We start from the raw sequence: 27,504 nt of genomic DNA on the forward strand, positions 1-27,504 counted from the left end.
CTCCTTTCAATGTGGAGGAGTAGCAGCTATACTCTGAACCCCTCCTGAATGACTGAACTCCTCACTCTGTCGCAAAGGAAAAAGCCCATCCATCCTTTGGAGAAAGCTAATTTCCACCGCTTGTGTCTGTGATCTCATTCTTTCACCTTTGTTATTTATTTATTTATTTATTTATTTTCAATTTTTTTTAAATCTTGCTAGCAAAAAGGTCAGGCTGAGATTAATATATTTATTGCCTTTCTCAACAGCAATCGGAGTTGCTAAAGTAATATATTGTATAGAGATGTTTGAAGCCCTGTGACAGACTGACGACCTGTTCTGAGAGCACCCCGCCTCACCCTGTGATAGCTGGGATAGGCTCCAGTCCTCCCTCGAAACTGATAAGTAGAAGTGGAAGAGGATGGCCGGATGTTTGTGTAACAACCAAGTTCATCGTGTGTGAGTGTGTGAATTTATCTGGGGCATCTTTTGTTGGTTTTTGGTAGTCTAGAGTTTTTGGGCCGAATTTTATTGATTAGTACCCCAAGTATGTCACCTTTCTAACCTCCATTATCCCACCTATGACCTTTCAGTTGAGAATGCTTTCTAGCAAGCTTTTCTCCTAAGGCTTTGTTGTAATTGTCCTTCCTCTTAGTTTGTCTTTGGTAGTTCACTTGGAATAACACCTACTCAATCAGTCCATGATGTAGTTCTCTATTAGCTGGATTTGTGTTGTAAGGCAGAAGAAGTTGGTCAGGGTAGTCCTTTCAAAGTACACCTGTCTTTACCAGGAAATCTTTATTTCACTTAGTCTACTTACATTCCTCTCCTCTTCCTTTGCTTGATTGTCATTGGCATCATTGGACTTCTCTACCCAACAGCGACTCTCACCCAGTATTCTTTGCTAATTTTAAAAATGTTTTGAAATCATATAAATTCTTTTGCCTCCATTTTCACCACCACTTGTCTTTACATAGAAAAAAAACACACCTTAAGAAAGCAGTGTAACATTTGCAGTTTAACATAGTACTCAAAACTAACACAATAAAATACAAAGTCACACAATAGCGCAAATTAACCAATCAAGGAAGTAGTAGCTTCCATATTTTCTAAGGTACAAATGGTTTATGTCACTGGAGTGGTCTACAGTTCCTTGGCGTCTCTGATGTCTTGTACTACAACATCTTTACTATTACATATGACCTCATTTATAATGGGGGCTAAATCTATGTACTGTTATTTCAATGTGCTCAGTCCCAAGGAAAACCCTTGAAGAATCATTTAATTCTACCAATGGTATGTGACATGAGACTGAAATTAAAAGCACAGCAAATCAACATATGACAGAACTAAAGAAATGGAAAATGTAATTTCTGTTCAAAATATCACTGACATGGTTGTTGGATTACTGATCTGTTCTGTTAATCAGTTTATAGGCTATCCAACGAATCTGTTTCATCATGTGCATAGTTTGTTTTACGTTAAAGAATAGTTATATTGATATTGCATCTAAATATTTTTTCATAAGTTAGGAGCTGTCACAGAAAAAACACAAAGCAAGAGACTTTAACAACAGTTTCCGTGTCCTCATGTCTCCTCATTAAGTGAGACGCAGGCAGCTGGTTTGAAATTCTGCGCTTGTTTGCACACGGTCCTTAATTAGATGAAATTATGAGCCTTATTAATTATTTGTGATTTGTGTATAAATGTGTTGGATAATGGGATTAGAGGCTGCAGGTGGGAGAGGAGATAAGACTCTGCGAAGACAAAAGCTTATCTTTTTAAAGGAAAGAAAGGAAAGCACTGCTGGCTCAGATCATACTGAGCCCCGGATACTTTCCTCCAGGGTTAGACCCTGAAGGTTTTCCTGCCTGGTTGCTTTCCTTTTCTCGAAGTATGTGTGTGTGTTCACATACTCCAACACAACATTGACCTATTCTGCTGTTACACCCTGTGGAGTCCCTCTGGCTATCCTGGAGTATGTGTGTATTGCTATATAATGGAGGTAAAAGGAGAAACGTGCTTGTGTGGGATCAAATAAGAGCAGGAAAGAAGCACTGTTTTGTGCTCATGCATGTGAATAAAGCACCTTTGTTTACATTGTGCTGGAACTTGGCTTTCAGACTGGAGCAGAGAATGTGCCATCTTAATAATTAATGGATTGTCTTAATTATGTTTACTTCCATTAAAATCTAGGGCATAATTTGTTAAAGGGGTTATTCGTGTTTTGCATACACATACATTTGGGTCATCTCTTTTCTTGCCAAACAGGGTAAAATAGTTTTCTCTGCTTCATTTTTTTAAAAATAGAAAACGCTTAAAAAACAAAACAAAAAACGGTAAAACAAACAAAGGATGTAAAATCTGCATTCATACTGACCCACAGAGAAATTGCAGGGTAGACCTGACTGTTGCCTCCATTATCACCAATCAAACTTACCTTTATCTAACTGTGTTGGATAAAGGTGTTGTGTTAGACCAAGCTATCATCATGTCACAATGGCATGGCATTAATGTTGTGGGTTTAAATGAGCAGCATCACATTCTGTTTAGATCCTTTCATCTGTGTAGTTTGACAGCTGTAATTACATGTTAGAAAATAGATAAATGACTGCTTTGATTCTTTTCATCCACTTGCTCTTGTTTATTTTTTTCACTGAGCACATCCTCCCCTTTTTCTCTCAGTCACTGTACTAAGAACATTAACAGTGTCAAAGCTAACATTTATCATATCCTGCCTTTTACGTGTTACTTATTACTCATGCGTCTCAGCCTCTGGAGTTCTTGTTAGAACTTTAGCCCTTTGGGGATGAACTTTGACCTTGCAGTAAGGCTTAAGCCATATTAAGAGGCACACTTTGAATGACAGGGTGTGGTAGAGGTCAATACCCATGGGTCAAAGGGGATCAGGGCCAAACAGGCCCACTCCCATCCATTATGTCCTGTTTTCTCTCCCAATCCTCTTTGTCCAAGTTTCATCAGATTAGGTTTTTATAGAAGTTAGTTTCTTGTTTGCACAAGATAATTAACTTATTCCCTGAAGTTATTATCACAAGTTAATAACTTCTTCCTACAAGTTGTCATCCCCAGACTTGTGGGGTCCACTGTCTCTTGTCCTATTTTGTTTTTTCCTCCAGTATTCTGTTTCTTACATAAGCTTTAACTTAAATGTAGTTTATGATTAGCTCAAACTTAGTTCACGGTTAAACAGAACAGTTACAATTTTATTTCTAAGTTATCCTCTTCTGTGAAACTCTTTCCTACTCTATTCAGCTTGTCCTCTCTCTTTCTCATTTTGCCTCCATCCTCCTCAGGCCTTTTCTTCGCTGTTATTTTCCCTCCTCCCTTCATACCCTGCAACATCTATTCTCTTCCTCCTGCCCTGTCATGGCCTCTATACTCTTAAGCCATTGATGTACCAATACACTAAAGGGACTTTTCATTTCTTTGTCCACATTAGTGACTGAATCAGCGCATGCGAAGACCTTTTTGTTTTTGTTTTTTACCCAACTCCCCTGTCATCAGTTACTGACTGCTGTTTGCAGTTCTAACCACCGATTAATGCCAATAATAATGGAGCTTCTCTGGTCTGTCGGTTTCATGCACACAAAGCGACAAACATTCAAAAACAAACCGCAAGAATGATTTAGTTGCCGTCTCCTTTTTGAAAAATGACAACATACTGTCTGAGAGGAGATGATCTCCTCGGCTATTTAAGTGTTATTGTAAGCCCAGACTGTTGTGACAAATAGAAGTGTATGTGTTTGTTTGCTCTCGTGGAGCCTGATGCTTGATGATTGAGTCCTTTTGAGGCGTAATAGTTAAGAGGTTAAGATTAGATATCGTAAACACATTCAGGATTTAGGACATAACTCATAATGGGAGTTAAACAAGTTGAACCATGTTTTGACTTAATGACTTCCCTGTTTAAGGTAAATTGCAGGAGGATATCAGGTGCCTATGATGCTGGATGTTTATTTACTATACATCATTTGATCAAGCCAAGACTAACACTTGGCACTATCAAACACAATTTGTTAGCTAAAAGGAGCGTACAAGAGCAAAGGGAAGAAAACACAAAAAAAAATTCAAATGTAGGAACTGAAGCTTATAAGAACCTAAGAATTAGAAGTTAAACCCAAAACTCTGTAGAATAATGGATTGGATTTATATAGCGCTTTTCAATGCCACTATTCATTCACTCTCACATTCACACACTGGTAGAGGCAAGCTACGGTTGTAGCCACAGCTGCTGCTGACAGGCAGACAATCTGCCAATCACAGGCCTAAAATAATTTACTGATCTATGTTTCAAAATCTAACATCTTAACACAGAAAGTCTTCAGCAGGAAACAAAAGATCTCATCTTAACTGAGTTAAATTATGATTAATTAAATGTTTTGTAAACTAAATGTTTTAGTTTCTACACAAACTGTTCGTAAGGGTGAAGTTGAAGTGTGTGTTTTGTTGCATTTTCCTGAATATACTAGGTTTATTTTTAACCCCTTTATCTAATTTCCTCCTTTCCTGCCTCTTGCCTTTCTGTAGCCAAATGATAATTCTTTCCTACTGTACCCTAAGATACATGCAGACACACAAACCCAGTGAATAACATCACTGCACAGCAGTTCACAGGAAACAGCCAGTTATTTCAGTACTTTCAAGACCTTAACGGTCATGTAAGTAAACTGTAAAATCAGTATTGTATTTAAACTAGATTTTAAAATTGCTAATAATTAAGAGCACTTTCTGATTTATAGTGGTGGCTTTTAAGAGTATGCCCAGAAAGGTCTTTTGTGAGTCATAAAGGGGAGGGTCTGTGTTTATTTCTTTAAGTGGACTGTGGCCTCTTTGTGGAAATCCCCTTTCTTTTTCGCATAGCCACAGACTTCAGAGATTATCTCAGTGTTCATTTGTCTTCGTCTTTCCTACTGTTTTTGTTCTCGTGTTTACCTTTTTGTCTGCCTTTTTTTTTTTTTCTTTACCAGTACTAGCTGTGTCAGGGGTTTTTTTCTGCTTGCCATTGCTCTAGTCAGCCTATTTAAATAGAGCCTATTGAATACATTTCTAACTAAAATGTAAAATATTGAAGCTTTATTTACTTTTCTATAAGACTGACCAGAGACAGACCTCTAAAATCAATCAGTTGTTCTTGGAGCCTTTTATTTAACCATCTTCAGAATTGAAGATGGTTAAATTCAGTTTTTATTTATTTATTTATTTTTGTTACTTCAGCTAGCCTCTTCTTTTTTTCTTCTTCTTCTGGAGACTTTCCTCAAAGTTTAGGGCATTTAGAAGAATGCTTCTAAATAAAGGCTTTAAAATATTGATTTCTTCCTGTTAGAAGGGAGTTTTTCCTTCCCACTGTCCCCAAAGTGCTTGCTCATAGGGGAATCATATGATTGTTGGGTTTTTCTCTGTATGTATTTTCGTAGGGTCTACCTTACAATATAATGCATTTAGGAAACCGTTGTTGTGATTTGGCGCTGTATAAATAAAACTGAATTGAATTAATTTCAGGAATCAGCCAGAGACATAAAAGGACTACTTGTCCACTTGTTGCCAACCAGTAGCATACAAGAATTTTAGTGTCTTTACCAAAGCCAATATTTAGAGAGTAAAACAAATTCCCATCTGTGTCCTTGTTGTCTGACTTATTAGTCTGCAGACTTAAGATTGATTAGTCATGTCTAGTAGGCTAAAATAACAAGAACTTTATTAGGCCATCTATCTCATAAGAGATTATGCCCCTGGTTTAATGAAGAATATCCACAGACATGTTTCCACTCAAACAGGTTAATTCACAGTTGGGTGTTTTTTGTTTTACACTTAGTTAACTGTAATGTCCACTCTGAATGCTAGAGTTGTTTTTCACTTCAAGCACACAGTGTCAGTGCTGTTAATGTATACTCAAAATGTAATTATATAATTTGAAATCAATCATTTGACTGTGAAAATCAACAATCAGTTATTTGGTTCCTCCCTGATTCTACGAGCCATTCGATATCTACAACCACAGTGAGAGCTTGGGCCATAATTCTGGCCCTTGTCCACCTTTAAAACATAGTTATCATCCTTCATATCTTGGTGCACACATGAATAATGTGTCTTCATGACGCATGAACCACCACGTTCTTTCTTTCTCTAATAAATAAACGGAAACGACTGAGGGTACCTTTAGCTTACAAATAAACTATTGTGAATGATGTGACTGATCAGTTGATTATAGGGCTGTTCGATATAACGATATATATCGGATGATGATATAAAAACATCTATCGTTTCATTTTACGCTATCGTTTGTTTCGTGGTGTCGCAAAATAAACTGTTTACGGCAATATTTTTCATCGTTTTGATGGTCACTGTAGTGGCTATATTAATTTATTAAAGTTCTCTCTTTCTCTTATATTTAATATAACCACACTACGGATGGACAAGCGCCTGTTTTTATGCGTTGTCCTCAGCAACAACGACGGTAACAGCATCGCGTGTCCGCTTGTTTATGTTCCACATAAACCTTTCACAATAAAGCTCAAGATCCTGTTGAGACTTTTCAAAATAAACTGAATCACGTGAAAGAGCAGATTATTTACGGATGAGAAGTAAAAAAGAGCCGCCAGGTGCTAAAAAATAAACCTTAGACTCAAACGTTAGAACAGGCTTTTCCCCGCAGCACGCCGTGTAATAAATACTCACAAAGATAATGGCGGCCTTTACAACTTGTGTCTAAAAATGTGTAGTTTCATGCATCAGTTAAAACACTCGACTCCAGCTACATGACGCGCAGCTGGAAACACTTCCCGCAAGACTAGCTGCCCGAGATTCACAGAATTTACAGAAAATGTTACATTTTTGTGATTTATATCATTATCGGGACGATAGAATTCTTATATCGGGATATGAGATTTTGGTCATATCGCACAGCCCTAGTTGATTACTCACAATGCTGATTTAAATAAGAAATGATATTTTTCATCATGTCTTGTTTGTCCTGCAGGATTTTTTTTTTTTTCTTTTGCAAAATAAATTAGGCTGCACACTGCAGAATCTAAGGTCAGCAGTCTGTGTGTTTATTACATCACCAAACATATGGAAAGATTGCTTAGTAGACAGAAGTCCTGTCATTTACCCTCGGGTGATTATGTCATGCTACAATTTTCAAAAATGCTGGCGACAGCTTTTCTGCTTACTACTCGTAGTAAAACCTTGTGTTTTCTGCGCTGACTCCCAGGTGTCACATGTCATTTCCAAACTTATTGCACGGATTAAAGAGAAAATGGAACATGGTAAACGTCAAACACGGCTCTGACTATTTGTCTCCATGTTTCTCGTCCTCTTTTGTGTGTCTTCCCTTAAGACATTTTGTGTGTCCATTACCACCCCTCCTTTTTGTAAATGATCAGCACTTCAAAGCCTCCATTGAGCAGTGTCAGTAAGCTCCCAGGCTGCAGGATCTGCTGAGCCCAGGCTTACATTAAAGCTTATCCAATCTCAGCTACAGGTGTGCTGCGCTGCCTGTTCCCAGGGGACAAGAGACGCTTCAAACACACCAAAACACAACCTTCAAAAGGCTGCGTGTCATCAGCAGTAATTCCTGAACACTGAGGAATCAGCAGAGTGCTCTGTCATCTGAAACTGACATTGAGAGAGTGAGAGAGAAGCAGAGAGAGTGTGGGCAGAAAAACACACCGTCATTCATACCTTCTCATTATATCCCTGAGTCACAGAGAAAGCCCGGAGCTGAGCTTACCTACACTCACATTACCAACTGGTTGTGTGGGAGTCGGGATTTTGACCATATGTAGTAATAGCTGCAAGTAACCACATCACTATGTTTGTGTTGGTTTTGTATATTTGTCTTTCTGTTTGTGTATATACATGGATATGCATGTAGGTGTGTCTAAAAACAGACCTTGAGGCATGCAGTGGGCTGTGGGCATGTGGGGATTGGAGGTGGAGGTTCTGGTGGGGGATCATTGTTCCTCCAAGGTGATGAAGAGAACACTCGTCTATACACTTAGCTATACATTGTAAAGAGATGGTCTAAACCTGGTTACATTGTATATCGATGATCTATAGTGAGTTCAGGTCATGTTTTGAAACTCTTCACAATTGTATATCTATTGTCCTGTAAATGTGAAGGTGATCTGAAGGTATATTATTTAATTTATTTATTTAATTTTCAATGTTTTCTTCTAACAAGGTTACAAAAAGCTGTTATGTCCTTCCCACTTTACTTTGAAAATGTATTAGCTGTCTTTGCTGAGTCAAACGTGGGAAACTGTGAATGGCTTCTGTTCATCTGGACGTAGCGTTTTTCACTCATCCAAGTGACTTTTTCAGTCGAATGCCTTATTAAGTTTGTCACCCTCCAGTTGGAATTCCTTGATAATCTCAGAATATTTTAATAGTCATCCCTGAAATGGAATCTGCCTCATCTTGAGCTGTTGTATCTCTGCGCGTAGCTTAAAGTTCAATCTTAGCTAGTTTTAATTAAATAGATTTCCATTTGGCTTGATAGAAAGAAAGAAGAAGAAAGTGTACTTTATTGATCCCCGTGGGGAAATTCCTCTCTGCATTTAACCCATTCACTCAGTGAAGCAGTGGGCAGCCATTGGCTGCCCGGGGAGCAGTGTGTAGGGACGGTACCTTGCTCAGGGGTACCTCAGGGTAGCTGTTCAGGGGAATCGAACCCCCGACCTTCCGATCATGGGGCCACCACTCTACCTACTGAGCTATCCCTGTCCCCTGATACTCAGGGGTACCCCAATATACCATACATAACATAATATTCTTTTAGGTCGACCAACTCTGTTCTTTCCAAACTCTTCAGTTTTCAGGATCTGAGCATCATGTTAACTAATGATAAGGACTCATCTTGAGTTTCAAAACAAGATCAGATTTTGGATGGTTGTCTCAGAAGTTTTACTCCCAAATTTTGATCAGTCAGACCAAAAAACAAACGACACACTTGTTTATAGTGAATGTGAGATGAAGTTTTCACTGAAAGCTGCAAAGGTATCAGGCATTAATGCTCTCTTTGTAAGCTCGGACATATATTAGGAATAGCTAAGATATTGCAGATCACAACGTAAGCGCAACATTACAAGTTTTCTCACATATCAGGTTTTTTTCTCCTTGTAGCTAATTAATTTGTCCCTTTTTGTAGAGCCACTCAACACCACTCATTTACCTTACACCAGATCTTATTAGATTAGATTAGACCAAGTGCTGGGACATGAACTTTTCCCTAACCCTCTGGAGAGGCAGCTCCATTAATCTCTTGCAATTTGAGCCTGTGTCAGCCCTGTGATAGACTCTGGGCTTTTCCAGGCTGTAACCCACCTTTTCCTAATCATGTGCCAAGATATACTGCACACTCTTCTGACTCTTCTCAGTTTAAGGGAATAATTGATAGTGTTGATACATTGAACTGTGTATTGTGAGTTTGGTCTGATACTGGACAGTGTAGCTTTTGTTCTGTAATGCCTGCGTGTATTGTTTAAATCACTGAGGTTCTGTGAAAATGCAGACTGTTAGGTGGCAGCTCCAGTGAGAGTAGACATGCTTCTAGGGTGAGTTTCAGCAATAAGTCAAACACACACAACCATTTGGAACTTCTAATTATAACACTGAGTCATACAGAAACTTTGAGTTGAGGTCACAGGTGTTCCTGAATCCATGGTTAGTTTTTATATACGTATGTTTAACTGTTTCAGCTCTATGATGTCACAGATAAAGTATATGTCAGAGACAACTATTTGTATTTGCTATGAAGTCATTCCTAATTTGTACCCATGCATACACACACGACACAACAGCAGTGAACATACTTTCACGTTGTAATTTATTTTAAAGAGGCAATGAGCTAATGCCACATGTTCTCATCCTGTTAGTCTTTGGGTGGCTAACGGGAGACATGCTCTAACATGTCAGTGTTTTGAAGTTGGCATTTGGCTATGGAAGGTAACCTCTCCTTAACTGATGTCTGACAGTGATTGAGATGGATCGCAGGGAGGGAAGGAAGCACAGAGAGACATGAGGCTACGGGAGAGAGCCATTGGCAATAAAAGGGGGGAGGAGGGTGTGTCTGGGAAATGGACTTGTTTTAACATCAAAGATAACTGTACCCAGGACCCAGAAAAGACCTTGCATTTGATTGGGACACACTGCGCTTTACCGTTGGCTCTTCCTGTTTGCCAGAAGCCTTATCCTTATAAATTAGAAGTCTAAATCACCATTCCCACTCACATGGCACAAACCTGAAATAAATTCAGCATCTCAGACCAAGTTGATATTTTAGAAGTGTTCATTCTGCAGATTCTTGCCACATGCTACAGGTTAAACCCAGTTACTGCAACCATACCACAGCTTTATCTGGCTAGTTCCCAAAATGAACACGAGAACAAGGCTTATTACCATGTCATTATACAGCATCTCATTTGGAATTAATGGTTAAAATGTAACATTTCGTGATGCAATTTTGAATTTATTGTTCTCTTGGTGTCCAGGTTTTGTGGTAGCAAAGTGAGGCACAAATCATAATTTTTCTCCAGCATGTTTGACTGTTTGGGTTCAGTTCCTTTTTCCTCCAAGCCTAAACATATGCTTTACACCAAAAAGTACAATATAACATAAAAACATTTTAATCTGTCCAGAGAACATTGTTTCAAGCATCTTCAAGTGTTTCTACGTATTTTTTCCCATAAACTTAAGACATGGCAGTTTTTGGGTGTTTTTGGAGTGCTTAACATCATTCTTATTTTGTGTTTTACTGCTTAGACTTTAAGTAACCAGACTTTGTATGCTTTTACACACAGAGAGAAGCACCTTTTTATAACCCACACTTTCAGCCTCATCTCCTTAATTTGGAACACTTTACTCCAAGTACCTTCTGGAAGAGTCACCATCCGGTTGTTAAGTGATGACGTGACGAATCCTACTTCCGGGCCTAAAGTAGTCTGCGTTTAATATGGCTTTTGTGTTGTTAACATGTTTAATGTTTTGTATTTTCTTCTATTTAATCTCAAAAAGCTCCTAAAACAGTCAGTGATCACTGTTGACCTCCCTCGGCTTTTATTACCGCTAATCATTTATTTAAGCTCAGTTTTTAAAACCTTAGGATGTAACTACAGCCCAGCCCATGCAGCAGTATATGAATGACTAACCTCGTATTGTGGATGGATTATCTCAGTTGTTCTCCTGGCTGAAGTTTGGTCCTTTTACAGCATCCTGCCATGCGATTACATTTGTTTCTGACCACCGAGAACACTCACGTTAACTTTTATCGAGTGGAAAAAAAGTTAGCTTGTTTATATTATGCTAACATAGCTGTGTCGCTAGCGGTCACGTAGCACATCATTATATACCAGCTAGCCAAACTTCAGTAACCCTACAAACATCACTGCTGTTTAGTTTTCTGTCTTCATTTATGTTGGAAGTGATAACAGAGCTGTACGTTTTAATTTGTTTCCAAAACCCCGCAGTCAGGACATGCTATATTGTATTTAGATAGAAGCTAGCGAGCTAACTTCCTGCTAACTTCTAACTCCGTTAAATGTCATAAATTCCGTTTTCATGGATGCCTGGATGTTAAACTCAATTGTTACACCTGGTAGAGCAGAACGCTGATCATTTTATTAAAGATGAAAGACTTTAGACAGTTTTTCAACTCTCAGTAATGCCACAGTGATCGTTTGATATATGGACCTGCAGCGGAGTTTAGGCCCAGACACGGCTAGTGACGTCAGACTTAACGACCGGATAGAGATTCACTTACTTTCCCAGCTTGCAAGTGTGATTGATTAAACAATGTATTCAGTAAAGACACAATAATCCAACTACTGGAATAAACTAATAAACACATACATTGGGTTGTATATAACTGTGACTTGGCTGCAAATCAGACAATTTTATGGCGAGTAATGAGTGCTGAAAATTCTGGTAGTTTTGGTAGATTTTGTGTGTATGTTTCATGTGTCGACAAAACCAGTGACTGAGATCAACTGTAAAAAAAAAAAAAGACTTGAAAAGATTTCCTACTGTTTGCCTCTAATGCTGTAAACTAAACTATTGTGTCTAAAATTTGATGTGCTGTTTTTAGAACAAAGTGAAACTCAGGGCACACTGTCTGGTGAAGTCACAGAAGGAAAAGAGAAAGAAAATGTATCACCAGCATCTGTGGGAGAAAAGACCACTGAGAAGGGTGAGTTTCTGTTGTTTGCCCTTATGTGCACAAATGTTCATGTGTTCATACATCACTGGTCTACATAATATGTTTTGAAACCCTCACGTCCATGTATTGAGCGGAAGTGCTGAAAGGGCCATACTAAAACAAGAAAAAGAAGTCTAAATACAAATTTAGTTGAGCTGGTTAAACGTAGGGTAGAGCCATGCAAAACGTATGACAGGTAGAAACTTGTCTAATAGTTCCATTTAAGCCACAGTACTGTTGCAAGACAATCCTCTCTAATATTTTAGCTAAACTGCTTGTCATCAGTTTGCTTAAGGAATTAAGGCCTCAATTGTAGAGGAGAGACTCCACAGTGAACTACGGTAAACATCATCTTCACTGCAGCTGGGTTAGCCGCTTTTTTGTCGAAACACTGAGGCTGCTTTGGCTAAATTTTGTAATACTTTATATCACACACATGCTCCTACATATTTTACAGTCAGCATACATCTATTTTAGTCAGAAATGCAAGTGAACTGCTCGTGTTGTCGAGCACAGCCAGCATTCCTGCTGAGTTTTCACTAATAACAGCCTCCTTAACACAGTAACCTCACAGGCTTCCTATAATGTGAAAATTGGCTACTGAAGGCGAGAAAAAGAATTACTGGTTAGCAAAGGTCACTGCAGCCTGTTTGTTTCACACAAGTCACAACAGTGGTTGGTGGTGACATAATCACTGGCCCCAACGACCCAGCAGCTGGCCAATCAGCTTGCCAGACAGCAAGCTGATTTTTTTTTTTTATTGATTTTTTTTTTACTCTGGGCTGCTGATCATGTCAAACTTTGAAATACCTTATTGGAACGGTCACTGGTCTATAACAACAAAAAGTTCCTGCCCCAGGTATTTGGGGCAGGAAATCACACAGCTGTAAGCCCGTCTTCAAAGTAGAACCTTACTAGTATGCTAAGGCTCATAAACATAGCTGGTACACTGTTAAAACGTGATGGATGTTACAAGAATATTAGGATGTTAAGGTTTTCACAGGTTTTCTTCTAGCACAGCTTGATGACAGAAAGATTTCAAACTGCTAAATTAATGCTCACTTTCTGATGTCCTGTTGAAATGGTAGCAGTGATTGTATGCATCAGTGTGCCTGCACACAAACATGGACAGTACACTTTATAAGTGAGTCTTTGTGTTCACAGCTTGCCTAAGCAGGCAGATTCTGCCCCCTGAGTAAATATGGGAAGCTACTGATAACATTCATTTGTGTATAGCAAGGACGCATACACACACCAAAACCCACACAGTACACACACGGGCATTTTAGTAGGGGCAGCTCTGTCATGGAATGATAACTTATTTTGTTACTCCAGCATGCTTTGCCTACAGCACTATCTGTACTGTGTACCTGCGATTTTGTTAGTGGAGTAGTGCTCAAGTCCCACATATGTGTTCAATATCCGAGTTGAATAAAATGTATTACAGCAGATTTACACCATTTTAAATGACATTCCCTGTTTTACAGAGCCAGGAAACAAAAGGCAGTCGTTCTTCTTGGAGAATGAAAGATCTGGGAATTTCTTCCAAGCAGAATGAGAGATTCTTGTGTTGTATTTTTTGCCTACAGTCACACTTCCAGGTGCTGTAAATATACTGACACGGGTGATGCGCCTGGCTCAACGGCACCTTTTGGACCCAATGGGGCGACAGCGGGTCGAAAAAAAGAGTTCACAAACACAGGCAGCACCCAGACAGCAGAGTCCTGCAACTGGACGCTTCTGCAGGAGTCGGACCTCGGCTTCATTAACACAAGCGCAGGTAAAACTCGGAGACCTCTTGCTTTGAAATACAGCTAAACCATGACTGTAACAGTAGGTTTTAAAGCGTGTAACTCACAGCACAAGCCTTTTGTCTGGAGAATTGTTGTGTCTTCTACTCAGAGATTTCGATAAGATGTTTATTATTACTCATACCTGCATGTTCTGCAAAAAGCTATAGATTGTAAAAGTCCTTTAAGTTTCCGTATGACAGGTCCTGGACCTTTTTCTTTTTGTAGGGTTTCTCTGATTCACCATTTGATTCCTTTCCAGCATAAAACCTTTCATAAGACTGCCCATATATCATAGTCACACCTGAGTTTTACAGACCTTGTGTATGAACATGTCTAGAGATAAGATTTAGAGTTGCTGGTAGGGAGGTTTTATTACCATTGGACAGGCTTGCCTGGCTGCTTTCCTGTCTTAGGTTGTTGCCCTGAGCTCAATGGCTGCTTGCCGTTGGCTTGTTTTTTACTGGACAGATATCAGAGAGGACCTGATCTTGACATCTGTCATATTTTTCTAAATGCCAAAGCCTAAGTATACATTTATTATGAAAAGTCACTTGTTCAGTATCTTTCTTTCTTTTCCATTGTGACTGACACAAGTGTTTGATGACTGAGAAGATAATGATTAATAACCACATCCTTTTAATTATTTTCCATTGAACCCACCACAGAACAAAAATAGAAGGTGTGCTTGGAAACCCGAGCACTGCCGTTGTACGTTACTCTTTTTGTTTTGTTTGGCTCGCTAATAATAAAGTAATAATAACGTTCTTATTCACAGTTCATTCTGATGCAAACTTTCTTCCAATCTGTTCTTTGAGTGCTCATTCCCCTTAACTTCAATTCTTTGCAAGATTTCCTGCCGTTTGGAGACTCTGATTTTTCTCACCTAAATTGAGTTTCCTTTTCTTTTTAATTTAACCAGCATTCACTGAGTGCCAGCATCTATGAAAGCCTTGAACAAAAGACCAAGTGTCTGACAATAAGAGTTTCAACAGCTCCATTCACAATCCAGAATCCTTTAGCTAAAGCCAATCTGGGCAGCAAGGATCACCAATTTGGCATCTCATGTAAATCACTTGTGACACAGCAGGGCTTATCTCTATAGTCCCCATGCTGACTTTACATAATGTTTAGTAACAAGGATTTTCTGAACTTCTAACCACAAGTGTTTGTATCCTTACGTGCCAGCACAGAAGCAGCTACAGTAAGTTTGGAAAAAGAGGATTATTTGTCCGGGCACATTCCTATATCTTAAAACAAATGCTTATTATTTCAAGCTTGGTCTACTTAGTGTAATTCTTCATTATTAGCCTGATGACTGAATAAATAAACTGGTCATGGTCAGCAGCACAGCTCAGTTAGACAGTGCTGTGAGCATGAAATCGATGGAGCTTTGGGTTATGAAACCACACAGGTCACTAAATCTCTGGAGGTGGTTGCATTTGGACATCCAGCTCTGTTCATTTGTTTGGAACTGCACTTTGACACACCAGCTTGGATTTTCTGTGAAAACAACCTTTTTTTTGTTTAAGTGACCTTTTTGTCACAAACAAACTGTTGCTCTGATTGTCCATGAAGTAAGTGACAGAATAACTGGATTTCTTAGGGTTTTGTGAGAGACTTTGGGCATGCAACCTGGAAACAAATCGGAAGAAATTTTAAAAAACCATAAAGATGATCGATTCAAAACTGGAAGTGAAAAATAATATAAATAAGAGCAGCGAAAAAGAATTGGAGGTGTCCAATTGAGCTAGTGTGCCACAAGCAGACAAAGTTTGAAAACAGAAAAGTGCAAAGAAGCTTCAGTTAATTCTGTTGAATAACTCTGTCTGCCAATCACGATCCCCGTTCATTGTCTATAAAAGTGTTGAAGTTCAGTTTCGGCACAATCAACATCAACAACAGCACTTTGTGGTAAAGAATCAAATTGTGTAGCATTTAATTTGTGTGTTTGTTTGTTTTTCATTTATAGAAGATGCGCACAGTTGGTATGACACAGTACCGACTTAATACACATTCATAATTAATGATATTGTGTCACTGTAGCTGATGAGACAGAATGGGATACATCTCATCGCTGTGATTCAGCCCCAAATCCTCTGGTTTCAGCTCCTTTACCAGCTCCTTGTTTCTTCTTTCAGATTCGATCCAGGAGGCGGACGCAGCAGAGAGGCGTCACGAATCAGCCAGTAGTGGAGGAGAGCAGTGACGATGTTACTGTAGGAGATGCAGAAGATTGCGAAAAAACCGAAGGGTAAGGAAGTTTAATTTTGAGATCTCTGTACTCAGCCTTATTTTTTTTAAATTTTATACTTGACTGTGGTTTAGAACAGTGTCCACTGTTCCACAATGGATGAGTCGTTCGTTTGTTTGTTTGTTTTTTTAAAGGAACAGCACTAACGGAGCAGAGTCCAACGAAATATGTACAATCCACAATAAGTCCTTTAGAAGCTTATACACACGAACACCTTTTGATATCATCATTACTCTTCTCTCCATTTCAGACTCCCTTTGTTTATGTACATTAAACAAATTCATGACACCCTCTCCTTTCATCAACACCTTTTCTTTTATGCTCATTTAAGTGGTGGGCTCTTTGATTCCCACAATCCCGTAAAATTTCCCCTGCAGCTGTTTGGGCTGTAAGAAACCTTTTGTGCATGAGTCATTAACAAATTGGAATGTGAGATTATAATTTTGTCCTGAGGGCTGCTCATCATCAGTCCCTTTGTCAGACTATGAAACATTTTCATAGTTAGGTGTAGAGCAGGGCGATATGACCAAAAATATTTATCACGATATACATTTGAAAATTTGCGATAACGATATAGCTGACGATATAATTGATACTAGACAAAATACTTCACAACTCCTCAACTTTATTAATGCAAAAAAAAAAAATCAATGTATTTTCACTTACACAAGCAGCTTTTTATGTGCATTAAAGTTGTATAAAAATATAAAAGTGCAAATGCAAATTCCTCGCTGACAGTTTAACCAAAAGGCATTTCCAGTGGAAACTGGCCGACATATCCTCAGCATAACCATGTATAATATCCACAAAACTTAAAAAGAGGTTACACACACACAACACGGTAATATTATGTTGAAGCACAGTACGTATCACTCCACGAGGCTCCTGCCTACGATAGCCGTAATGCTCCGACAATCCATCAAGCGGTGCGGCTTCGTAGCTTAGCAAAGTCGTACTAAAACATTTGACAGATTTTCGAGCGCCGTGTACATAAAATCGTTTCGAGGTCAGTAAACACAACCAGAATTCATACAGAAGGCACACGGGATTATAAGGGGCACTGTCGATTTTCAGAAAAATCAAAGGATTGATTTTAAGTGTGCCATATTTTCCAAACAACACGGTAATAACGACGGCCCGCTAGCATGCTCTACCAAAAATAGTGCTTTGTTGTGTATCTGACGGACAAAAGCCAAACCAGTTCCACACCACTGAAGTTGCAGCATTTTTACAAACCAATTCTGGTTCATCTGTTTCATTTAACGATCTACTTTCGCTCTTCTCATTCTGCGTCGCCGCCATGTGCGTATGTAAACAAAGGCACTGCGCATGCGCGTTTTACCCATATTCTATCGCGATATGTCATTTTCTTATCGTTGCCCAACATTATACCGGTATTACCATGAACGGTATGATATAGCCCAGCCCTAGTTAGGTGTGTACAAACGTAATTTGGTCTTCACTTTGTAGGGCTTATTGAAGAAACTCTTCTTTTATCTCATAGGGACTTTACTGTATGAGAGGTTTTCCCATGCATACTTAAAAGTGAGTAGGTAGATACTTTCGGTTGCTCCGAAACTTTAATGGGGTTCCCTCTGCGGATTCATGTGCATATTTACTCCAGATGGCCTTAATGCCAGCCATGTTTATCCAGGCTTGGGACAGGCACTGGAAGTAAATTGATTTGTGACCTCCACCGCCCATGCATATTTAAAAATGGTTATGCACACACGCAAATTAGCCCACACATACATAATATAGTTAACGATTAAATGCATGAGGAACAACACAAACAGACGCAAAAACTCGTATTTAAACATACATGTCCTAAAATGTATTTTTTCTTTTCGTTCCTTTATTTACAGTAAATATAAAGGGAAACTACAGAAAGGGGTCATTTAATGTCAATGTTACATTTTCCCATTTTATTGGTCTCATTTATGTTTCACTGGCCCATTAAACATTTAACTGGTTTTAATTACTTTTAAATATGTTTGGGTAGCTTAACCTTAAATATTTAGTGTAGAGCACTAAGATTTTTAACAATCAAAACCTTCAGTTGTGTTAAAATCTTAACAGTATATGTGTTGGAGTAAACACTGTGCCCCGTGCTCTTGCACTCACACCTGCATGCTGCAGGTACTGACATAGAGGCGGATGGTTGATTAAACTGCAGCAAAGTTTACATGAAATCTGCCAGATTTGCAGTTTATTTGCATAGGCAGACAAACACAGGCAGCTTTTGTCTTACCTCATTTTAAAACCGCTTTTTCACAGTGTAAAACCAACCAGCACTGGATGGAAGTAAGTGAAAAGTGTGTATGTGTGTGTCAAAGAGGAGAGTTGGCAGCACCACAATGAACTACCACCGTAATAACATTATTACTGTCACTGCTTTTTTGGTTATTATGTATTTGTTGTATGTAAAAGTAAGAGTAAGAGGCTGCCTGGGCTGATACTCATTTGCTTTTGTTCGTGCACGTACTCCTAAATACATTTAACAGTCTGCATGCTTCTATTTTTAGTCACAAATGCAGGTGAATCACTTACACTGTCCAGTTTTGCTCACCCTTCCTGCTGTTTTTGTTACCTGGGATACTAGTTTTTGTTGACCTGCCAATCAGGCCGCTGGTTTTGTCCAACACCATGTAATGAAACCTTAATCCTTACATAAGAACACAAACAGTTACAAATTGTGCTTGCTGCATGGTAGCATACAGTCATTTAATTTTTTTTTTAACTTTTACAATTTCAGTCACTTAAAGTATTGTTCTCTATTGTGAAACCAACTCGGTTTTCAGCAGCTTTTAGAATTTCACAAAAGTCTTCTAATCCTCCCATTGTAATGGTTTTTTCTGTCACACTCATGTTAGTGGTGTGTGTGTGTGTGTACATGTGTGTGTACTCATGCATGTGTTTGTGCTCATGTTTCAAGCATACTTGTCATTCCTTGCCGCTTTTGTCTTTGTGTCAAGTGGTTTAGGTTGTTGTAACCAGGCTGTGGGTCACCAGGGGTCACCACTGGGATTATTGTAATAGGGTGGCAAATTAGGGGATGAGGGTTAGGACCAGGCGGTGAAAATGCCTACTGTCTTAACAAGCTGACTTGTCTTACGCTGACTTACCTTTGTTTGAATGATGACGTATTCACAATGTGGAGGTTTAAAAATAGCCAAATCTTGCACCCAATCCTTGGTGAATTGGATGTGCGCCTCCAGAGATTTATGATTGCAAAACTGGTTCGCAGTGTATGCGCTGACTCCACAGACAAGGTACGAGAATATATCACGGCAAGTCAATAGCGGTTGGTCTTCAGGGTTTGTACTCCACTGCTGTACAAAGATACGGGTCCACATTTCCAATGCACGCTATTTTTTGCAGGTACCGTCTCTTTGCATCCGGACGCAATCTGTCTCTATACCATCCTTTTTCTTTTGAGCTGCTTTTAAGTATGGTTCATAGCAATCTTCCTTCCAACACAGTGTGTTTTTTTTTTTTTTAATTCGTGGCCTGCCAATATGGTGCCGCGCTCCCACAATGCATTGCGGCGTTACGTCAACTCCAAAGCCCTATAAAACCAAACTGAATCCCCTTCAAGATGAGTCGTGTTCCAGATGTGTTTTTTACAGAAGGAGAAATATTTTGGTATTTAACAATGATAATAATGGATGATATACCTTTTTCAGAGTCAAACACTAATGCAGGTTTAGGATGATAGCATTGGTAATTATTTTCCATTATCTGAGATGGTAATAGAGCTGTTATAAGTTATTATACAGATTAATTAAACCTCATATTAGCCTGTAAGATTGTAGTCACATTAAGAACACACGCTTTAAACATTAGATGATTTCTCGTCACGGCAGGTCAGTGAAAACGAAGCAGTTCACACCACCCAAGTGTGAAATTAAAATGTTCAGTAACAAAGACGATGAGAAAAATCCTTTGCACATCTCACTTGTGCAGAGTTTTGCATAATTTAAGTCTGATCCAGTTTGTTAGCTTTGTTCTTTTCTTTTTGCTGTGTTTCTCAGCAGGGCTTCAAGGATTCAGTAAAAATACATTTTTAACTTTGCTTACTGCAAAGGCTTTCTAAAATGTTCTTAATTTAATCAGCAAGTCACTGAGAGGGTGAGCTCTGTTCTCTTCTCTTGAGGGCAAAAAAAAATACTCAGTTTGCATCAGGATTATTGTTTTCTGTATAATGTGTTCACAAACAATTCATATGTTGAACCAGGACTTGAGTTACTGTGTGCTCACAGCAAACATCAAAGAACATCTTGCTTAGGATCCTATCAGGCTTGGCTAAGTAGGTCCAGCTTCAGCGGGGTCAAAGTTCAGGGATTGGTTGTAGTGTGTGACCCCTGTTACACTAAGAGGTCACACTACTTGAATACCACAGTCTCTTGGCATTATACCAAGACTGTGTGACATACCTGTCCCCGTGCAGTGTTTGAGTATTTTTGCTTAGCCTTTGTCTCAGAGGTATACTGTCAGACATGTTGAATTTGTTAAGAAACCAGTAGACAAAACATGAAGCGACGTACAGGAGGCCGTCCATCAGACAACAGTAGGAATGCTCTGCGTTCCTTTGTGGCATTTGTCCCTCAGAATTCCCCCCTGGCCTCCCTACCTGCCTAAGCAGGCCTACATACATTCAACAGATGTGATACTTTTAATCTTCAAATCTGGATCCAAAATCTATTTGGGAAAGTTCTTTATGGTATGGAATAACTTTTGAAGTCTTGACATTAGCATCATTTTTATGTAATCCCACCCCAGATATTGAGTTTCATTGTATTTTCCATTACAGTATGTGCATGTTTGTCATGAGATGGAACAAGAAGGTATACTTGCCCCTAGCTGAGTTTGCTCAATAACTGCAAAAACTGCAAGATGAGAAGAAAAGGTTTTTGTTTTTTAAAGTTCAAATAATCAGGTGAAAAAAGAGAGAGAGGTGAACGTGGTGGGCGTGGTGGTGCATCTGTGAACGATCCACAGATTTACTTGTCAAAGCCTTTTACTTTGGACCTTTTAACTTTTGTTCATTTGATGTAGATCTTATTTTTTGTTGTTTTTTTTTTAGTTTTTTTTGTTTGTTTTCTTTTTTTCATGTTGTCTCTGAGATGTGAGTTTTAAGGAAAGGTGACATACACATGATTGGGACAAACCTGATTTATAACATAAAACCAAGCTTCATGCTCAAAAAAGTCAGAATGTTATCGTGGTTATTTTGTCATAATCATTGAAATCCAAAATCATAATTTAAATTAAAGTCTGATTAACCACCCAGCCCCAAAAACCTGAACCTAGTGTGACAAATTGTCATGATTGTATATTTAACACATATACATAGAAGAATGTTTGGTGTATAGTAGTCTAAGTAGCCTAAAGGTTTGAAGTACTTGCCCACATTTGATTGATTGATTGGTTGATTGGTTGGTAATTTTATTTCAACATGTGAACAATATACAAGTACATTTAGAAAAAAAAAATAAGAGAGAAAAAAAAAAATACTATACAAATTACATACAAAAAAAAAACGTTCTGATTAATTTACATGTTGAAAGGGAAGAAGTAAACTTATTTAATCCCACCCCTTTGCCATAAATTATCAGTTAATATTTAGTCAGCTTCCTTACTGATATAATTTGTAATAAAAATAGTGAACAGATTTCTGATATACGATATACTATAATATCACATCATGAGTTTTTTTTGTTTGTTTGTTTGTTTGTTTTTTTAAATAGAGACATTCACTTAATTTAAATATTTTCCTTTTCTTTATAGTTCGAGAAGATCATATTTTTATAACTCTATTTGAACAGTTTTATGTTTGGACGTTGCTTTAATTCCATCTTCAGACTGTTCCATAGTTTCACTCCATGAGCAGAAACACAAAAGCTTTTTCTTGTAGTACGTACCTTCATTGTTTTGAAGTTACAAAAAACCCTTAAATTATAACTTCCTTCTTTCAAAAAAACATACTCAGTTTTTTGGGGTTTTTTTTAAGTATTTTTCATTCATACTTGTCATGAAGTGTGTCCGTGGCCTACATAATGATCATGTTATGAGATTACTTGCATAAGCGGAATCATAATGTGGTTGAGGTGAACCTAACAAGGCCCTCCACAAGGTCTAGCTTCTTCCCTTATGCTCCCAAAACATTACATTACATTCCTGCTTCATATTCATATAGATTCTCTCACCCTTTGCTGTTGTTTTTATGTATTCATTCCCATGTACAAGTAACTGCTTATCACTTTAACTGCATTGTATAAATGTTTACATTTCAGATTTAATTTTAGAAATATCCCTCAGTGAAGTGATTCAAATTAACTACAGCCATGTACGATTGTATTTCAGGTCAGAGCAAACTTTAAAGAGGTCAGGTACAGGACCTGTTGGCAAGGTGGTTCACGGTCGGAGCAATCACAGCCGAGTCAAGTCTTTCCGTCTTCTTCGAAGCGTCAAGAGCCCAGTTAAGCAGGCCCCTCCCCCCTCTTCCTCCTCTGTTCCCGCTTCATCCTCCACTCTTCCATCTACCCGTAGTCCACCTTCTACTCTTCAGCCCTCCAGTGGTCCTAAAAGTGGGGAGCAGAACGACTCGCCCAGGACAGCTCTCATCAAGTAAGATCCACAAATTCATTTTTCACCTTCAAATGCCATCAGACTTGCCATACCTCCTGCAGTGAATAATTAAGAACTTTATTCCCCAGAGTTATACAAGCTCATTTGATATCACAGAATATTAGATTCTTGAAAGTGTTAAGTGTTGTGGGTGTTTAGTTGTACACAGCCTGAGAGCATGAAATTAATTTCATTAAAAGACTAATTTGACATTGTCATTAAATCTCCTTCCACCCAGATTGAATTATTTATCCTCCAGTGACCTCAAATAAATGTGCTGCATGCTAATGTGTTCTCTGAATGAGTCCCACATTACAAAGATATGAAAAGCTGAAAACACTGTGAGGTTTATAGCGTATCATTGTGACTTTTGTATAAACACCTATGTTTCCTTAGTTAAAAGTGGGAACAACTTGTACAGTTATTATTTTGATTAATCCACAGTGAATAATTTCAACACTAACAACTTAATTTGGGAAAAAAAATGTTAGTACGGGATCTAGACAGACGTTGATTTTTAAAGGTAAACTAAAATAGCCAGGCTTGATTGTTTTCAGTCGTATGAATGTATTCAAAAAGATACAAAAGAGCTAAAAACGTACTACATTTAGAATTTGACAAAATGTTCCATAAATGGTTTCACTTACTGTGGATTTGCTGGATTGTAACGAGTATGTCGGGACAACCTTACTGCTAATTAACAGGCTGTAACCTGCCCAATAAACCCTTTTATGGGCTGATAACGGATATGGAATAAGGCTGGAGACGAGCTTAAAATTAGTTTGGTAAGCAGAGCATACCACATCACATAACATATCAGGTTTCACAGTATCAAATGAGCCGCTTGTAATTCTGTAATAATGTGGTTGGAGGAAGTGTACTTATTTTACAGGCAGTGACAGCTGCCACAGAAACCAATTTCTGTTTCAGCTTTTGTTAAACAGAAAATTCCAAAGTTGACTGGAAGCCAGATTAATGTTAATTTCCATGCACTGCCATCCTCTACACCCTCCAAGATCCCAAATACAAGGCCAAGACACATTCAATGAATCTAAACAGTAACAAAATATTAGATCCCAGCTTAGTGAATACAGATCTACACTTCTTAATTTACTATATAGTATAATTTTACTATCTTTCATAAATAATTAGTCTAAAGGTACACACTTGTGGTTTGACTGGCTCTTACACTGAATGTTTATGAAGTAATGTCTCCCAAACCCAGCTGTATAATCAATATCAAGAGAGTCAAAGGTTTGAAGAAGTACAAAGCCATTTGTCTTCCTATTTCTATACCTGCCATTCAGATAAAATTTCAACTTGTGATGCAAATTATGATAATCAATGTAGAGCAGCCACTTAAATATTCATGGATTGTAATAATATGCCATTTTGAGGTACTTCAAGGAGAAATTCAGACACAAGTGCCACAAGTAAAGGTAATACTGCTACGAGTTACAAGAAAGTGAAAGAGAATATTGGCTGCCCACCATTACACTGACATTTAGATGTATTTCACTGGACTAACATGTAAAGATTGTATTAAGACTATATCTGAGAGCACAGTGGCCTTGAATATTATGATATTAGCATGAAAAGCTGTGCAGCACTAATAAGACCCTGTATCCACCTCTGCCTTGTGATTGTTAGTTTGTTTATACTTTATGATATTATGTTGTTGCAGTGAATATTATATTTATACTTTACACAGACTTTTTCAATGATATATGAAATCCATTAACCTTTCACTGTGTGAAACAGGTGGTATGTGGAAATGGCACCAGACTTACTCACCACACAAAAACATTCATTATTCATTTGCTCGGTTGAAGTGCAACTTTTTAATATTTCATCCTATTAATATTTATGGGACAGGAGTGGTTAATAATACACCACTGATGTTTCTTTGCTTGTCAAAATACCTTTACTGTCATGAATGTTTAATACTATAAATTGTCATATTTTAGCCTCAGAAACACACAAACGTCCAGCTGCCATGTTCCACAAACCTAAAGCTAGATTTCCCAGTGATTATAATCCTTATTAGTATGTACTGTTTCATGCTGTAAACACCAGCGTGTTTATGGTGGGTCTAATGGTTTTATAAGATATGTGTATGTGAGTGACAGACTACGAGAAAGTGATGACCCCCTCCTTCCCTCGTTGTGATGCATTGTTTTCCATAGTGTTTTACAGTAGGTCAGGGTGGGGACACATAGCACTAAAATAGAACAGTACTTTCCTGTTGAGTTGGTTACACGCAATGCAGGTTTTGTACATCGTGTCCCTCCCAATAATCAAAGGAATCCACATGGTTAAATGACTTTCTTTAATAAGTTAATTACCATTAGGAATTTTATATTAATTGACAGCTTAGTGACAAATTGAGGAATGAGCAGTTGAAAGTGTGGGAAACAAGGCAATAGGATTGGTATGTGCAGGAAGATGAGCTAAGCTGTCCTGTATTCAGTGCATCAGTGATGGACACTATCTGCCTGCCAGAGGCCCTGACACTCCCAACCTGAAATTACTTTTCCCCTTTTCATAACTTCCATCATGCAGCTCACATCAGGGAATGATTTCTTTTTTTTTTGCTTTTTTTTAGACCAAACCAAAGATGTGAAGCTCATATTAAACTTGGCCAGAATTTCTGAGAGTCAAGAGCTGAAGCTTCAGACTGCCCTAAACAGCTTCTTTATGTTGGTAAAAGCAGGCAGGCACACAAAAACACAGAAGCCCCGCCCACATGCTGATTAAATCTAATTGGCTGCCCCTCATAAAAGAAGAAGAAAAAAGGGTTAAAGGGTATGTGAACAGGGATGACTTAAAAGCCCCTTTAATTTAAATAACAATCATTTCGGACTTTGAAAGCCATTAGATAAAAGAAGCAACTTGTGCCTGTATTTTCTATTTTGATGCCATATTGTGAAATACAACATTAAATACCGAACACTGTAACCTATAAAAAGTATAAATAATTTGTTTCGATTGGGGGTTTGTGCTCTGCTAGCTATATTGCCTTAGGAATAACATTTTTTGCAGTTATTTTCTTTAAAAAAGAAGGAAAAGATTTTGTTCCAGATGGTGATTGACTGGGGCGACGATTGCTTGAACCATAATAAGAGCAATGATGGTAATGGATTGTCATGACATTTGATGAATGTTTCATTTAAAACGACTTAGTAATTTCTTTGTGGTGATCTCTTGACTCTTCACACCATCATCAGCACAAAATTGAAAATTACAGTTATGACAATAATTGATAACTTGACCATAGTTAGCAATTAATAGCATGCTAGTCCTTTAAATCAGGGGTCCTCGAAAATTTGATGACTGCATACAAACTTACCCTGATGTCATGGCTGCAAAATGCGTGCACACATAAAACACATGTTTGCTCATAGGATGGTTGTTTACAGTATTGGTTATTAGTTGTGTACTGATTGTACCTTCTTTTAAACAGTTAGTGAGGTGGCATTTTTTTCTTTGACCCAGCAGTATTAGTTAATGTTAGGAATGCTTTAATCACAGCGACACAATTGCTAGAGCTCAAAACCTGAAGCTGAAGAAAAAGGGCTGGAATTCCTTTTGGGGTTTTTATGGGGGGTTAAGTTAAATTTGTTTACACGATGCTTCGCCAGGACAGATATTTTCTGTTTTAGAAATTGCTTTGAATCCAGCTTTGGTCTGTACTTAACACTCTTCTAAAAACCACTAGATCTTGGCCTGCTCACAGAACTTCCCATACTCCTGTGCATCCTCCTGTCTCTCCGTCCATCTGCTCTTTTCTGTCATGTGATCACGTGAGAAACACAAGATAGACACACTAGGAGACAAGAAAACATGTTTTTCTCTCAAGTGTCATAAAACCAATTATTACTGACACGGTGCCAAGTAACTAGTTCAACCAGTATTTTGTCTGCAGTAGAGACACACAAACACTCTTCTTTGTGCTTGAAGTACACATTTGCATTAGGTACAGTGTGTTCTACAGTGTATATTGTTTATTATGAATATTGTTTTTATTGTAAATTTTCAAGGTAGGTTTTTTTGTTTAGTTTTTTTCCTTAGAACAAACATATGTGAGCTGACATTTACTAAGAAACGCACATTGTGTCTCTCAGCCATCTCTTCACAGAAACTGGGCGTGTTAGTTTCTTTAATTAAATCCAACTGCAGCCAGGTTCACTTTCAAAGTCTGGTAAAGGATTTCTTTTTAATCTCTTTTGTATTACTTTATAATAACACAGATATCGTTGTATTCACGACAAATAATGGCATGTATTTTGATTTCACCTTCACTGACTAGTTTACTAAGAAGTGCTGGCTTTATATCAAGGCTACAGATGTCTTATAAATCTACTGAAGTGTGTATCTCTGTAGGCAACAATACAGAGTCACACAGTAAAGCGGTCCTCATGTGTTGAAGGCAGTAATAAAAGTTCACACACATTATTGCAGCAGAACATATGTGACTCTGCAGCGTGGCAGAAGTGTACAGGCCAACAATTAGTGTGTGTGCGTGTGTGTGTCATCTGATCCTCATCTAGGACATATATGCAGCAGCGTAGGAGCCACTACACATGGTACTCACCTCATCTTCTCCCCTCAGGGAAATGTGTTATAGTTTTACATAT

At 38.2% G+C, this 27,504-nt stretch overlaps 1 protein-coding gene across 1 annotated transcript in view; it reads left to right on the forward strand.

Annotated features, from left to right (window-relative positions):
* Window positions 1-27,504, forward strand: part of si:ch211-266k8.4 (uncharacterized) — a 65,595-nt gene that overhangs the window by 27,103 nt on the left and 10,988 nt on the right. The window contains exons 11-14 of the mRNA XM_087844095.1: window positions 12,083-12,184; window positions 13,783-13,973; window positions 16,125-16,237; window positions 22,604-22,867. Of these exons, the coding sequence (XP_087700221.1) occupies window positions 12,083-12,184; window positions 13,783-13,973; window positions 16,125-16,237; window positions 22,604-22,867 (670 nt within the window). The remainder of the gene's footprint in view (window positions 1-12,082; window positions 12,185-13,782; window positions 13,974-16,124; window positions 16,238-22,603; window positions 22,868-27,504) is intronic.

The sequence above is a fragment of the Neolamprologus brichardi genome, chromosome 7 (assembly GCF_056152115.1).
Source record: "Neolamprologus brichardi isolate AB-2024 chromosome 7, ASM5615211v1, whole genome shotgun sequence".
Lineage (NCBI taxonomy): Eukaryota > Metazoa > Chordata > Actinopteri > Cichliformes > Cichlidae > Neolamprologus > Neolamprologus brichardi.